This window comes from Arachis ipaensis, chromosome B01, assembly GCF_000816755.2.
Source record: "Arachis ipaensis cultivar K30076 chromosome B01, Araip1.1, whole genome shotgun sequence".
NCBI classification, from domain to species: domain Eukaryota; kingdom Viridiplantae; phylum Streptophyta; class Magnoliopsida; order Fabales; family Fabaceae; genus Arachis; species Arachis ipaensis.
Genome location: NC_029785.2, coordinates 110708310 through 110723322, shown reverse-complemented (window position 1 = coordinate 110723322; position 15013 = coordinate 110708310). Strand labels below are relative to the sequence as shown.

The 15013-nt window shown below is 34.6% G+C and overlaps 2 protein-coding genes across 4 annotated transcripts in view; both read left to right on the top strand.

The window, feature by feature from the left end:
• LOC107633574 overlaps nt 1-1512 on the top strand; it is a 3823-nt gene extending 2311 nt beyond the window's left edge. Inside the window, exons 2-3 of one of the 3 annotated variants that reach the window (XR_002362701.1) lie at nt 817-990; nt 1096-1512. Coding sequence is in view for 1 of the 3 variants with exons in the window: in XM_016337189.2 (XP_016192675.1) it covers nt 1096-1257 (162 nt within the window). In the remaining 2 variants the exon portion in view is untranslated. Of the gene's footprint in view, nt 1-816 lie in introns of all 3 variants that reach the window. The other 2 variants (XR_002362695.1, XM_016337189.2) reach the window with 2 other exon arrangements.
• LOC107610786 lies at nt 5611-6525 on the top strand. The gene is made up of 2 exons (XM_021122928.1): nt 5611-5848; nt 5959-6525. The coding sequence occupies exons 1-2, from the start codon at nt 5647-5649 to the stop codon at nt 6498-6500; spliced, it is 744 nt and encodes a 247-aa protein (XP_020978587.1). The 5' UTR covers nt 5611-5646; the 3' UTR covers nt 6501-6525.

The window sequence follows — 15013 nt, the reverse complement described above, 5'->3', positions numbered from 1 at the left end:
CGATTTTAAATAAAAAAATAACGTTGGGGACGAATTTGATTTTAACCCTAAACTTTAAGGACTAAAACAATATTTATCCCCTTCAATTAATTATTAAAGTTAATTTTGGAGGTAAGAATTTCTTATGATACTTGAGAGTTTAGGCTTTAAAATTAACAAAATTGTCTGTATTGGTTTTCTTTTTTTTCTTCTTGTGTTTCTATGCTTTCTCTAACAATTTTATATTCATCTTTTATATTCATTTTATTGCTGTTTGTTCTTTTTTTTTCCGGGTTCTTTTGTCTTAGATTTTAATTTAATCCATTTAATCTCATTTCACGTGCTTATTAGGTATTCTGTATTCTCATCATTATTTTTCTTTATAGTTTTTCCATAATATTCTGTTTCATGCATATTTAATAAGTGTATCATTCCTCATTCCGTTATTTAAATGTATCGTTGATTTGTTATTTAAAAGTTTTGTGAATACAGTTTACTCTTTATGCCCACTAGGTCATTTACATTTATCATCAATTTTTCATATGGTAAGATTCATAGGCAATAATTTATAAAGTGCAAATCTTTATTATTCATTCTTGAATTAAATTATGGTAGCTGTTCTTCTTTCACTGCCTGGACACCTTAATTTATATTTTGTTAAAATTAAGGCGTTTTATTGCAATAAAACAACTATGGCCTCAAGGTCATGATAGTTTTCACTGTTCTGTTACATGCTGGATAGGTGTTTGATTTCATCCTTTTTTTTTTGGATTAAATTAATGTATTGAAAGCCTTGATTCTTTTTAACATTTATTTTATCCGTTATCTCAATGATAGGATAAAAGACCTTTTCACCTGGATTTCTAAATAAGTATGGTGCGGGATTTGGAACCTTAGTATATTTTATTGACAAGTGCAATAATTGCATTGAAGTAGGACTTATCGGTAGTTCTTCGCACAAATGCATCTCTAGAGAATACTTTGAGAGGATTCTCAACTTTAATCTATTAGGTACTGGACTATATATACAGATTAAATTTGTTGTATCATCCATTTTCTTTGTAAGCCTGATGAGAGACCAAAATTCTAACTTTGAATTGACTCCAATCTCTAAAGCATGTCAAGAAAAAATTGAGGTCATTAGCGAGAGAGATGGATGCACTCAGTGCTAGGGAAACAAGGTCACTGAAGAAAAAAAGGTCTTTGAGGTACATGTTGAGAAGGGATTGCAACGGGGCTAGAAGATTGTGTTTGAAAATCAAGCTGATGAAGCGATAAGTAGAAATTATAGAATTAAGCATTGTGGTATCTGTTCAGAATTACAATTCAGTAATTTATTTAGTTACTTATGTATTAGTCATGAGATTGAGAGCCAATGATAAATTCATTTAGTGTTATGTTTTTATCAAGATAAATATTGCTTTTACTTATATACATAGTGCTTAGATGAGTGTTTGAGCTTATTCAACTACCTTAGATATCTTGCTCGCATTTAACATGAATGAGATTTTGCAAGAGCAGGAGATTGTGTAGCGTTCCAATGTTGTTCCTTAAATTTATAGAATATATAAGTACATTGTTGTCATATTAAATAATTGTTGACATGAATGTTAATGGTTTAATTTAAATCTAATCATTATTAGAATTGAACACCATGTTTTTTTGTGTTTATTTTTATTACGATCTGTGACATTTTGATCAATTTTCATTTTATTTGAATCTACTTATGGTCTATATAAGTTATAATCATTACTTTCTTTAAATAAACAAATTACTTAATGTGCTATGTAGCTACTTTATATGTTTTACTACTCTGTTCGTGTGTGTACACTAAATAATAAGACTTGTGTCTTATAGATGATTGTATTGAGAAAATCAAATTTTCTTTCGATCTAATGTGAAATTCCATATCACAATCGAAAGTTGGAAATTAATGCATAAATTTTGTAACAAAATCTAATTGTGATAAGGTGCTTTATGATTAAACAATTGATAAGATTTTGCACCAAGTGTTTTAATATTTTTATTATTTAATTCTCGTCATGATTGATAACATGAATATTTAAAATCAACAATAGAGATATAAGGATTTTTTTATATAAATTAAATAAATGTATTATTTACTGATATAAATAATTTCTAGTATTTTTTTACGAAATTGCGTCACATTACATATTATGTTTACACTGTAAACGAAATATGGTTGAAAACGTGGCGACCCTATGACGTTTGCACACGTGTTGTGTAGTGTCCCTATTTCGTTTACAGTATAAACGAAATACGTGCAGGTCTAATTCGTTTACACTGTAAACGAAATATGCTCAGAAACGCCTATATATAGGAGTTTCGTTCACAGCGAGAAAAAGAATAAAAAACCTTTCATTTCCTTCACTTTTCTCTCACTCTACCCTTCTCTGACCAAACCTACGAGTCACTTGAAGATTATGGTGCGCCGATCAGCCCGATGCGGACATTAATAGGCTGAACGCCGCGCGGCATGTTGCCGGGGCAGAGGACTTTGAGATCGTTTAACGTTTAATGTTTATAGTACATGAAATATGTTGCCATGTTAGTCCTATACTAAGTTTAATAGAAGTAGTGTGCAATCGATATTAGTTCTAACAATATATATTTCTAAATAGTTTGAATGACTCGGTAGGATGTTACGGGAACTTTGACATGAATTTGGTCAGTCTTTGTTATTTTAATAAATGTTTTTACATAAAATACCTAATAAATTAGATGAAAAAGTATGTTGTTATTATTTGTTTAAGTGATTTTCTGTATTTACTGTAAATTACATAGATGTTTGTCGATTTAATTAGGAAATTTTTATTTAGATATTTTATATTAAACTTAATTATATAGGCGTTAATCTACATTAGGTACGATTTGTTTATTTAGATATTTTTAATTAAATTTAGTTATATACATGTTTATTCATTTAGTTATGCATTCAATAAGTAACCGATTTTATTTAAATGATTTGAAAGTGTAGATTACATATATGTTTAGTTATTTGTTAACTTAATTTCATAATTCAGTTTGACGTGTTATGTAAACGTCTGGTGGTGGTAGGAAATTTTTTAAGGTTAGATTAAAATAATAGTTAAGTTAATTTATTTTAAGAAAATACATTATTAGAATTACCTAATATGTGGTTTTTATAGCTTTATAGGGTGATAGCTAACTTGATATTCAATTTTTTTTTGTTTACCAGCTGGGTCGTCTACTTCTACCTCGGAGAATTAGCTACGGACTCCCACCATCGGATGTCATTCTCCCCTACCTGAGGGAGGCTAGATTCGGTGATGCAGTGCCATTGAGAGACTTTGTCTTCGACAACTCGATGATCACAATTTTTGTTGAGCGGTGGCGTCCAGAGACCCACACCTTTCACATGTCGTGGGGTGGTGCACGATCACACTCCAGGACATCACCTACCACCTCGGACTGCGCACAGATGGTGATCCTGTTGGTGGTGCTTCTGTGACTTCCAGACCTAGTATCACACCGGGGCTTGGGAGTCAGTCGAGTATTTACTGGGAGCTAGGCCTCCTGCAGTTGTGTAGCAGGAAACACAGAGGAGAGAGGCTTTCTCGCTGAAGTTGACATGGCTACGAGAGCGGGTTCGACAGATGCCATCGAATACTACCGATCCGGACACCTTACGATAGTATGCGAGATGCTATATCATGTTGATGATCGGGAACTACCTACTGACTGATAAGCCGAACAACAAAATGCATCTCTAGTGGCTCCCGCTGCAGGGCCGGCAAAAGATACTGGGTGATGGCTCCACCGGAGTCTCCAACACGAACTTCTCCTCGTCATCATCTTTTGATGAATCATTGTCGTTGCTATCCGCAACATAATCTTCGTCAGATTCCTCACCGTCAACATCCATGTCATTCAACGGACTAGCAACATGGATCGGCAGTGGTGCGAGAGGTGAATCATCCTGCACAAAGTCCGACTGCCCAGATCCACCACCACCTACATCACCAACCTCCACAGACAACTCCATCACTTGTTCGGCCATGATTTTCCCATGGATGTCAAACATCAGCCGCACATGCTCGTCGCCATGTAGCCAAAACAGACGAAACTGAAAAACTCCATTTTTCATCGGTGCTAACAGCTTATACCCCACCCATCCAACCTCTTTACTCCTACTACCAGTGACGTTCCTCAATATCAAAATTTTTAGCTCCAACAACGAGGCAACTCGCCGTGTACGCAACAACACGAGATTCTTGCACTTGAAAATGACCCCATTATCACCATTTCTCATAAGGCAATTGGGATACACACATACAACTAAATATCCACTACTACTAGACATTATGGCTAACTTGCAAAAGAATAAGGTTTAGGAGAAGTAATGAACTGGTTGTGAAGAATACAATGGGTTGCACATCCTTTTATAGCTGCTGAAAATTTGTCGTCATGTATTTTCTTTACACTGTAAACGAATTAATTTTACATGTATTTCATTTACCATGTAAACAAATTAATTTTGAACGTATTTCGTTTACACTGTAAACGAAATATGGTGGATATCATCAGACGCGTATAATTAAACGAAATACGTTCAAAATTAATTTATTTCGGGCCTGCTACACATACAAGCAAAAAGGCCCTACAAGTTTTACAAGTTCCCAGCCCACACTTCATTCACATGCGCAGTCACTCACTTTGAATGGAGCGTAAAATACACGCGCCCCACTCAACGGTTGCTCTTCGTGAATAGTGCTCCTTAATGGCGCACTCTTCCACTTCTCCAAGCACTTCGAAGAAAATACAAACCGTCCATTTTCGAGCAATATTGCAAACTGCAGAGATAGAACTCGTCGCGAAGATTAGAACTCTCCATCAACACAACATAGAACTCTCCATCAACAATCTCCAGAAAAATGAAGATATAATACTCAAGGTACGTTACATTACTATTTTACTCATCTTGTATATTTTTCACATTTCGAAATCGAAGAACTAGGTTTTACTATTCTTCTATGTTCTTCTAGGTTTTACTGTTCTTCTTGTTCTAGGTCTCATTTTACAGTTTTAATTTTCTACTTGTTCTAGGTTTTACTGTTATTCTTGGTTCCAGGTTATACTGTTCTTCTTAGTTGTTCTAGGTGTTACTGTTCTTGTTGTTCTAGTTCTTCTGGTAACTAATTTTTGGGAGTATATTGCGTAATTTGGTGGTGTATATGGAGTAATTTGTTGGGTGTATATGGCATAATTTGTTGGGTGTATATTTATGAACTGATATACTGCAATATAATCAACAGTTGCAACTGTTCTAATATTTGCTTGTCCATGGGTGTATATTGCTTGACCTTGTAATGTTGCTTGACCTTGTATATTAATGCATGTTTGAGTGATATCTGACTGATATCTATGGGTGTATCTGACTCATATCTACGGGTGTATCTGACTCATATCTATGGGTGTATCTTACTGATATCTATGGGTGTATTTTTCATTTCAGAAAAAATGGCAGGCAGAAACCAACCTGGAAAAAATGTAAGAACAAATATATGTCTTAGATGAAATCAGTTTTATATAATAGAAATATATCTGACTATAATTTTACTTTGTTTACAGCAAATCAAAGACCTTAAGTGTGCAACACATTTGTTAAGTAAGAAATTCAGAAACATGAGCGAGGAGAAGAAAATAATTATTAGGGATTTAGAATTTGGTGGCCTGATGCACATCCCGCTGCTAAGGGTGCATCACCAAATATTAAGGGAGTTGGCTAACTCCTTCAAATTAGGGGAAAACAGACTGGAAACCGGCTACGGTTCATTTAAAGTAAGACAAAAAACAATAGGGGCTGCGCTTGGCATCAACACGTCAGGTAACTCGCTAAAAATTATAGGTGTATATGAGCCATATTCAGGTGTATTTCAATTGATACTTGGGTATATTTGAACTGATTTTCATACTATGTTGTTTTTCTTTTTGTAGGAGATCTATTTCCTCAGAAAGTCAATTATAAGGATCTTTCTGAAGATGACAAACAAATTTTTAGAAGATTTCAGGGTAAGACCCTCAAAAATCTGACAGATGAGATGATGGCTATTGGCGTTGATAATGAACAGGATCGCCTCATGTTCAAGAGGATTTTCATCCTCTATATACAGATGGCGTTCCTGTTACCAACCACAATAAACAAAATCTCACATGTGCACCTGGCCCCAATTTTCGAGATGGACACAATAACAGAGCGGAACTGGGGAGGACATGTTTTGAGTTTTATCATCAAGGGCATAACAAATTATAAGCTAAAAAAGAAAAAGGCAATTGACGGCTGCCTATTTGCCCTGATGATAATTTACTTTCATCTATCAAAAAATAAAGACAAGAAGAGGGCAGAAAGACCTCCAGAACCCTGGATTGCCAACTGGAGTAAGGAGCAGTTGGTCGAAAGAATGAGGGCAGAAATGGAGGAACATATGGTAAGTGAACAAAATATCTTGGGTGTATTTTATTTACCTGAATGCTGCTAACTAAAATTTGTAATGTTTCAGGGGATTGTAAAGATGGCGGAAACAAAGGAAAAAATGAAAAAAAAAAAAACAAGAAACCAAAAAAACAAAAAAAAGGAAGGCAAGTTCAACATCACATCGGAGACAAAAACAACTGATAGTGACAATTCTACCTCTGAGTCTGAGAATGAAGAAGACTCAGAGGATTCACCAAGAAAACAACCCAGCCAAAAAGTCAAAAAGTATGTAACATACTTGGATGTATTTTGTTTATCCAGTTGGGTGTATTTTGTGCTTTCATTTGGGTGTATCTTGTGCATTTATTTGGGTGTATTTTATCCCTTTTAGTATGTTTTTAAATAATGATTGTTTGCCTTCCAGAATGGAGTCCAAAAAAAGAAAGAAGAATCAGGAGAATTCTGATTCAGAATCTGAATCAACTGATGAGTAATGTTCTGAAATTATTACTCCTTTTCTTTGGGTTTATTATCAAGATTTCATGTATTAACAGAGTGTCTCTTATTAACTTATAGAAGCAAAGAATCATCACCAATGGAGAAGCAAAAAACAAAGAAAAAGACACAGAGAATACTAAAAAAGTAAGCACTTCTTTGGATAGTATTTTGTGATCAAATTAATTTTGTATTTCTGATTCATACTTGTTTTTTCTCCTAGGACACAATCCAAAAAGAAAAAGGTCATTGTTGAGGATTCATCTCCTGATCAAGCTCAATCCTATCATGGGTACAGTACTTTGTAAGCTATATTACCGTCTATCATCAAAATTATATTTGTTAACATGTTCTTTTATGCATGTACTGTCATATCTGAAATTAGAACTGAAGATTTAGATGAATTCTTAAGGGAAAACAATGAAAAATTTGCTGCAGAGGGGTATGTCTTGTTGGGGTGTATATTTCAGATTTTAGGGTGTTTTCTTTGCTAATAATTGTTTCTTGTTTCACAGGGAGAAGGAAGCTAACCTGCGATTGACGGAGGGTCACTATGTCTCATCTGAAATGTAAGAAGCTTTATTTGATAAAATCTTGTTATCATGATTTAACAGTGTGGTATTTTTTGTGAATAACATGTACTCTATTATGTTTAGAATATCGGATGTAAACTTAAGAAGTGATGATCCTTCCTCTCAAGGACACACAGAACAAAGTAGCGTAAACAAACCGGCGGAGAGCATGTAATTTCTCTCTCAAATAACCGTTGCTTTTATTCTTTTATTACCTTCTACTTCTAATTCTGTATATATATTTTTTTTAGAAAAAAAGCTCTTTATTATTTTATTCGAGAAAGAAAAGGCAGGAAAAAAAAGCAAAAACTGCAAGTATGTAAGTTCTCAAAAAACAAAGCCTGTCTTTCTTTTGAATTGTTCGGGTGTATTTTTGACTTTCTTAGGGTGTATTTTAGGTTGAGTCTGGTTGAAGAGTCAGCCAGTGAGTCGGCTGAAGAGAATATGATGGTTGTGAGGGAAGAGACACCGTCCGAAGGGCTTGCAATGTGAGTTTTTCAAGAATTTTTCAACCTTATAACATTTTTATTTTCAAAGGCATTGTTAACCTTTTATTTTTCTTCTTGTTTAGAGTTTCGATTCAAGTTTGTCTACCACTATCCCAAACAACCACTATGCCAAAAATTGAACAAACACCTGAGACAGAAAATGAACCAACTCCTGTGCTACAAATTGAAGGAACTACAAAAAGGTAGGAAATAGTCTTGGGTGTATATTTGGTTACAGTTTGGGTGTATATTGCCCCTGTTGGGGTGTATATTTTTACGATTGAACCCTGACTAGTTTTTTTATAACATGATTAATTTTATGTAACCGTGCAGCACTCCTGAACCCCCCCCCCCCAACAACTTGAAGAAAACCCACATTTCCCCCAGCTCCATCTAAAATGTAAGTTCATCAGAGTAAAATCAATGTTTGGTTATCATCCGTATATTCTTATTCTTATAATACGTTATACATGATCACGCAGTAATCTAGTCCTAGAAGACGCTGCTGCGCTGATGATGATGGCACGGACAGCATCGTATGTTCCTAAAACAGATCTGATGCCATCATTCAGCCTTGGCTTGACTGATTCAAGCCAAGAAGAAGCAGCAATGCAGGAGGGAGCGTCAACGCAAGATGGAGGGAGGGCAAAAACTCCAGAAATCTCAAAACTGCTAGAACAATTAGGGGATCTGGTAAAAAAAATTACAAGTGGTGGGGTGACAACAAAAGAAAAAAGTCCGCAGATTCCAAAGGAGAGTGACGCAGAGAGTTTCGAGAAGTTTGAAACTCTTGCGAGGACGAATCAACATAGTTCTAACATGAAAGAGAAATGCTACCTCTGAGCTATACGAGTGAAGACCTACGCAAATGGGCTAACTAATGAGTTTGACACTGTCTGCACACTCCAAGCCCAAGATAGATACACTCTGTCAAAACTCCACCTTGCATCACTCGCGCCTGAAATGCATATAGAAGTTGAGGTAATATTACAACAACATTAATGTTTTTATCACCAAAATTAACTGCAAACCTGATTGATGTAAAATTGATTTCGGCATCTTTTTCTAGATTGTCTCTGCCATGTGCTTCATCCTAAACCAGCAAAAGATTAAAAGCTTTCAAGAGGAAGTATACTGTCTCCTCCCTGATATTGTGGTAAGGGTTGCTTCAATGAATTTTGGGTGTATTTTCTGCATTCCTTCGGGTGTATTTTCTGTCTTATATTGGGTGTATTTAATGTGTTCATTTGGGTGTATTTTCTTTGTTAAATTGGGTGTAAGTTGTTTATTCATTTGGGTGTATTTTCTGGATTCGTTTAGGTGTATTTTCTGTATTCATTTTGTGGTTCGCAATTTTTGCAGAACATGGCCCTTGGAAATTATCCACAAAGGGTATTCTTACAGCCTAAAAACAATAAGCCATTCAGGGTGGAAGACTACCCAATGTTTATACCCTTCTTGGACCTTAAAAAATTAGCATCCCATCGTTATATAAGTTTTCATTTCTAAAACTTCTTATTACCATTTTTTACTTATGTGCCAAATAAACTAAAACAGTATTCAATCTGAACATATTTTAGATTTTTGCACCTGTTTTCCATTCACAACATTGGTAGTTATGGTTGGCTGATACAAGAAAGAGAAAATTTTATATAGTCGACCCATATCACACAAAATCTCCCTCCGATGAGAGAACTGCGCTGAATACATTCGTTGTAAGTTGGTTCTGTGTTCTGTATATATATATATATATATATATATATATATATATATATATAGTTGGGTGTATTTCTGTTCAATATAAGGTGTAACTTTGTGCTCCTTTGGGTGTATCCATTTATTGAATTTATTCATGTATTATTGATTTGTTTTGTGTTTTAAGGGATATGTATTTTCATGAATTAAAGTATATGCTGGGAGGCACCTCTGAAATCAAGGGACAAGGACAAGGAAATTGTACCACCATACCTTCACATCTCAGGCCAAAAGACAAGGTATAAATCTTTCACTCTGAAAATGAAACTTTCCTATATGTAATTTGTAATTTATTTTTTTGGTTTTCAGCTATGACTGTGCTATCTACGTAATGAAGTGGCTTGAGATATTTCAGCCCGCAAACATTAAAAGGAGGAAGAATGAATGGGACAATTGGACCTAAGTAAATATGTTTAAAACTAAATAACTCTGTATTACATTACTCAATTAATATGGTTGATTAAACAAAATATTCTTTTTAACTGTAGCACGATGTGGACCGCTTTAGAGTGGAATATGCTTCCCGGATTCTATTCCATGACATGAATCTAGACAAAGCTGAAGCCATTAGGGGAAGTAATGCAATAAGACTGTCTAAGCCATCCTCATTGTTATTGAGTCCATATTGTCAGATAGATTCTAAGGATATTGACACTGATTAATGCAAATGTTATATAGTCTTATAACAAATTGAACACATGCTGTAAAAATTTTCCAATTATAATCCAGTTTATTGTAAAATTTCTTTCAATAATTAAACTCTCTCTGCTGTATTCAAAATGTCTGAATTACAAGTACTATAATATGAAGGAAAATATCAAACCAAATATACACCCATAACCTGCCATTTTTTATACCCAAAGAAAGTTGAATATACACCCAAAAATCTATCCCCCTGATGCTTTATCCCTAAAACTCTGAACCCTAAACCCTTAAAACCTAAACCCTAACCCCTAACCCGTAAACCCTAAAACCTAAACCGTAAACCCTAAAACCCTAAACCCTAATACCTAAAACCCTTAAACCATTGTAAAAAAAAAACAAACAGTATTTTATAACATAAAAACAAGGTTCTGAAGTATATATATGTATATATATGTAAAATGTGAAATACAAGAAAATTCAGAAATACACCCAAACGAATAGTGCTTTTACACCCATATTCTGTAACTATACACCCAAAGAGTTATCTGCTGCTGCTGGTACCCTGAACTGATAATTCATAACACGTCCTTGATATTGGCTGGAATTTGAATGCACCCCTGATGCAGCATCAAAGAGGTTTAACTGAATATAACAAACTCACATATTAGCTAAACTATTAACGAGAAAAATAAACTCAATCATCACATATTTAAAGAACATCACTTTTACCTCATTTAAACCTTTCGTTTTCTTCTTCTTTGTGGCATTTGCAATCTGTTTGTCCAACTTTGAACCTAGCCTATTTTTTGGACGTCCTCTTGTTCGAATCCTTGGAGGGCTTTGAAGCTCGTTAACGGATTCCAAGTTAGCATCTTCGTGAGATAAAGAAGATGTGTCCTTCCTTTTGGCTTTCAATGATTCCATCTCAAGCATGACGTTATCGTACGCATGGTGCAAAATTGCAGTCAGCTCCTCCGATTCTGATGTAAATTATTTTGCGAACGAAAAATCAATTGATTAAACCTCTTGCTTCTTGGCTCCAACAGTGGCTCGTCGTGGCTGCTCTTGATGTGTGTGTGTCACCTCTTTACCTTCTTGCTCCGTCGTTCCAGTATATATCTAGGTGACACTTGGCTTACTCGTTCAAAGCTTAACACGCTTAGTGCGTGACGGCACAGTATCCCTCTTGACTCGAATAATAAGCATTGGCATTTTACCTCGGCTGCTACTGAGTCGTAAGTAACCACAAACTTGTTGAATATTGAGCTGGAAACTTGTTCTCCAACTTCGTATACTGAATAGCCTAGAGCAGAATTCGTTAATCTAGTTATGCAATTCGTCTTTTCTCTGAATTGTGCTTGGACTTCCCTAAACTTTTGATGAGTGTACACATTTTGAAACTGAGCTTCAATGGAAGATTTGGTTGCACACGGACACGGTATAACCGTATGAAAATCTGCAGCATCTGATTCTCTCTCTACTTGCTCTCTACTTCCAAGGCAATTATCGTATTGTTTGACAAATTGAATAAGCGAGCTGTTCCGGGTAATAAACTTGTTAAAAAATGAATGCATGCTCTCGCTCCATTGTGTGCTTCTCATCCCTACCCAGAAGTGGTGATCCAGATAGATTGGAACCCATATATGACGGTCTTCATAGAGATCTGTAGAATACACCCAAACACAGACTATAAACACCCGAAAAAATTAAATTTACACCTCTGCTGCAGATTTTAAACAAATATTACCTGAAAGCCACTTGTTGTCCACAAGACCAAAATTTAGCAGAAAATCATTCCAATTCCTATCAAATGAATCTTTACTATGAGAGTTCCAAACAACTTCGCTCATTTCTTGTTCAATTTCTACATGTCCCTTGTACCCGTTTAATTTGCTTGGAATTTTCTTCATGATGTGCCAAATACACAACGGTGAATTGTTGTTGGCATACAGGCCTCTAAAGCCCTTTTCATTGATGCGCATTGATCGGTGAGAAACCCTTTCGGAGCATTTCCTCCCATGCAACGAAGCCAACATTGAAATAACCATTTGAATGATTCAATTTCTTCATTTTTCATCAAAGAGCATCCAAGAAGTGTTGACTGACCGTGGTGATTCACCCCGACAAAAGAACCACAAACCAAATTATACCTGAAACAAATTACCATAGTGCAAAATGGAAAATCATTCGGTACACCCAAGAAATGCTTTGTATACACCCAAAAACACCCAATATACACCTCTGCCGCGGATTCATAAAAATACATCAATTTAGCATCATAAACAGGGACAGTTTGTTACCTGTTTGTATTGTAGGTGGTGTCAAATGAAATAACATCTCCGAAATACTCAAAGGCAGCTCTACTTCTTGCATCGGCCCAAAAAGCCAGCTTAATCGATTGATCCTCCTCGAGTTCAAGCTGAAAAAAGAAATTCTGATTCTTCTCTTTCATTTTTAACAAATATTTTCTAAATTCCTTTGCATCTTCTTGTTCAGAAACATTACGCACTTCTCTCGTAATGTAATTCCTCATTTCATTTTCAATAAAATTTAACTCGCGGTGACCACCGGCAGCCGCAACAAATGATTGATAAGTTTTGCTTGGTCTAATACCAGCCTCCTCATTATTCTCTATTGTACGACGAATGGACATGCTTAGTTCCCTGTGCTGTTTGAGCATCTCTGCTTTACTTGGACAGCAAGGGTGTGAATGATCCAGCACAACCTTTGAAATGATCCAAGCACCAACATCCTTCAATGTGTGTATATAAATTCTTGCAGGACAGTTTAAACCGGCTGTCGGAAAATCCTGTAGATAAATTCTTGCACCAACATCCTTTAATGTGTGTATATAAATTCTTAATCTCGTTTCCCTTCCTATTTGTGCTCCGAACTCTTGTAGAAAATTCTGCAGCCTTGGCGTAGTTCCTGTAAAATTTTCCAGCATCTTCAAGGGTGGTAAAGGTCATTCCAATCTTGGGAACAAACTGGTCATCAACAACAGAGAGAGGCTGCAGAATATACCATATCAAAAACTAAAAATACACCCAATCATGTCTGATATAATACACCCGAATGACAACTCAACTAAAATAACAAAAAAGCCATAAACTGTAAATACACCCACACTTCCCCCAAAAATACACCCAAAAAATTTTGATCTACACCCGAGCGTCTGCTATAAATTAATCAAAACTAATACATTAGATTCAATCCACATATTTATGTTCACGCATTAATTTCACAGTCAATGTTCACGAATTATTCAGCTACACAATGCTATACAAATAACTGCAACAAAATTCAGAGTAATCGTATGTAAATCAAACCTCAGGAACTTCGTTAGATTCAAATTCATAATCCACTTCGCCCTGATTCAGCTGACAATCTGAGGTTGAATCACCCATTATCTTCAAAACGAGTTCAAACTTTGATTTCAGAAACTAGAAAATCAAAAAGAAAACGAAGCTGGAGTTACAGAGAGAGGAACTAACGTCAATGACGAAGAACAAACCAGTGAAAAAGGAGGGGAAAAGAACGATCGAAAAAGCAGGGGAAGACGCACGAGAAGAAGAACGAGCAAATTTGGAAAGAAGGAGAACGAAGAAGGAAACAAATCTTTTAAATTTTGTAGTTATATATACGCGTGATCTTTATATAGCGCGTGTAAGGGACGTAACACTTGCAGCGCATTTTGGGGGGAGTTAGTGGTTAATTGACTTGTAATGCTTACAAGCCCTAATCGCTTGTATGCAGAATTTTTCTGAATTTGTTTACACTGTAAACGAAATATGTAATGCGACGCAATTTCGTAAAAATACTATAAATTGTTTATATCAGTAAATAATACAATTATTTAATTTATATAAAAAAATTTACACGACAAATTAAATTTAAATCTAAATAACAAATAAAACAACCAAGCTCCTAGGTATCATTCCTCACTCCAATTAGAATTTATATCATAAGAATATATTAGATTACAAATTTACCGACCGCTGCAACAAAAAAAATTCTAACATTTTAGACTGGAACAAAACAAAGTATAATAGAACAAATTTAGAAATTACCTTAGCAGAATCATATATATATTATATACAAATTACTATAGCAAATTAGATTCAGAACTTAACAAAGTAAATTAAAAAAATTAACCGATTATGTTAATGGTAATTAAAAAAATTCAAAGAAATTAATATAGAGTTTTTTTTATTAGTTTAATATTAATGATAATTAATTATAATAAAAGTAAATAAGGAGTACATAAGATTAGCTACAAATTTTTGTAGTTTTTCTGTTTTCATCCGTTTAAAATTTTTACAATAAAAAGAACTGCACAAAAATTATTTTATGACTAATCTTATGTACTCCTACTATAATTAATTACTATCAAAATTAAACTAATAAAAATATAATCTATCTGTAAATGTTCTACTAATGTTATATAGTATGAATGAATATGTATATAAAACTTTGACCAAATCCGAATGAGATAGACTAATCATCATCACTATCACTATCATAATCATTGTCATCAACGTTGTTTTGATTCTCATTATTATTATTATTATTATTATTATTATTATTATTATTATTATCAAATAATGTATTTATGTGACGCA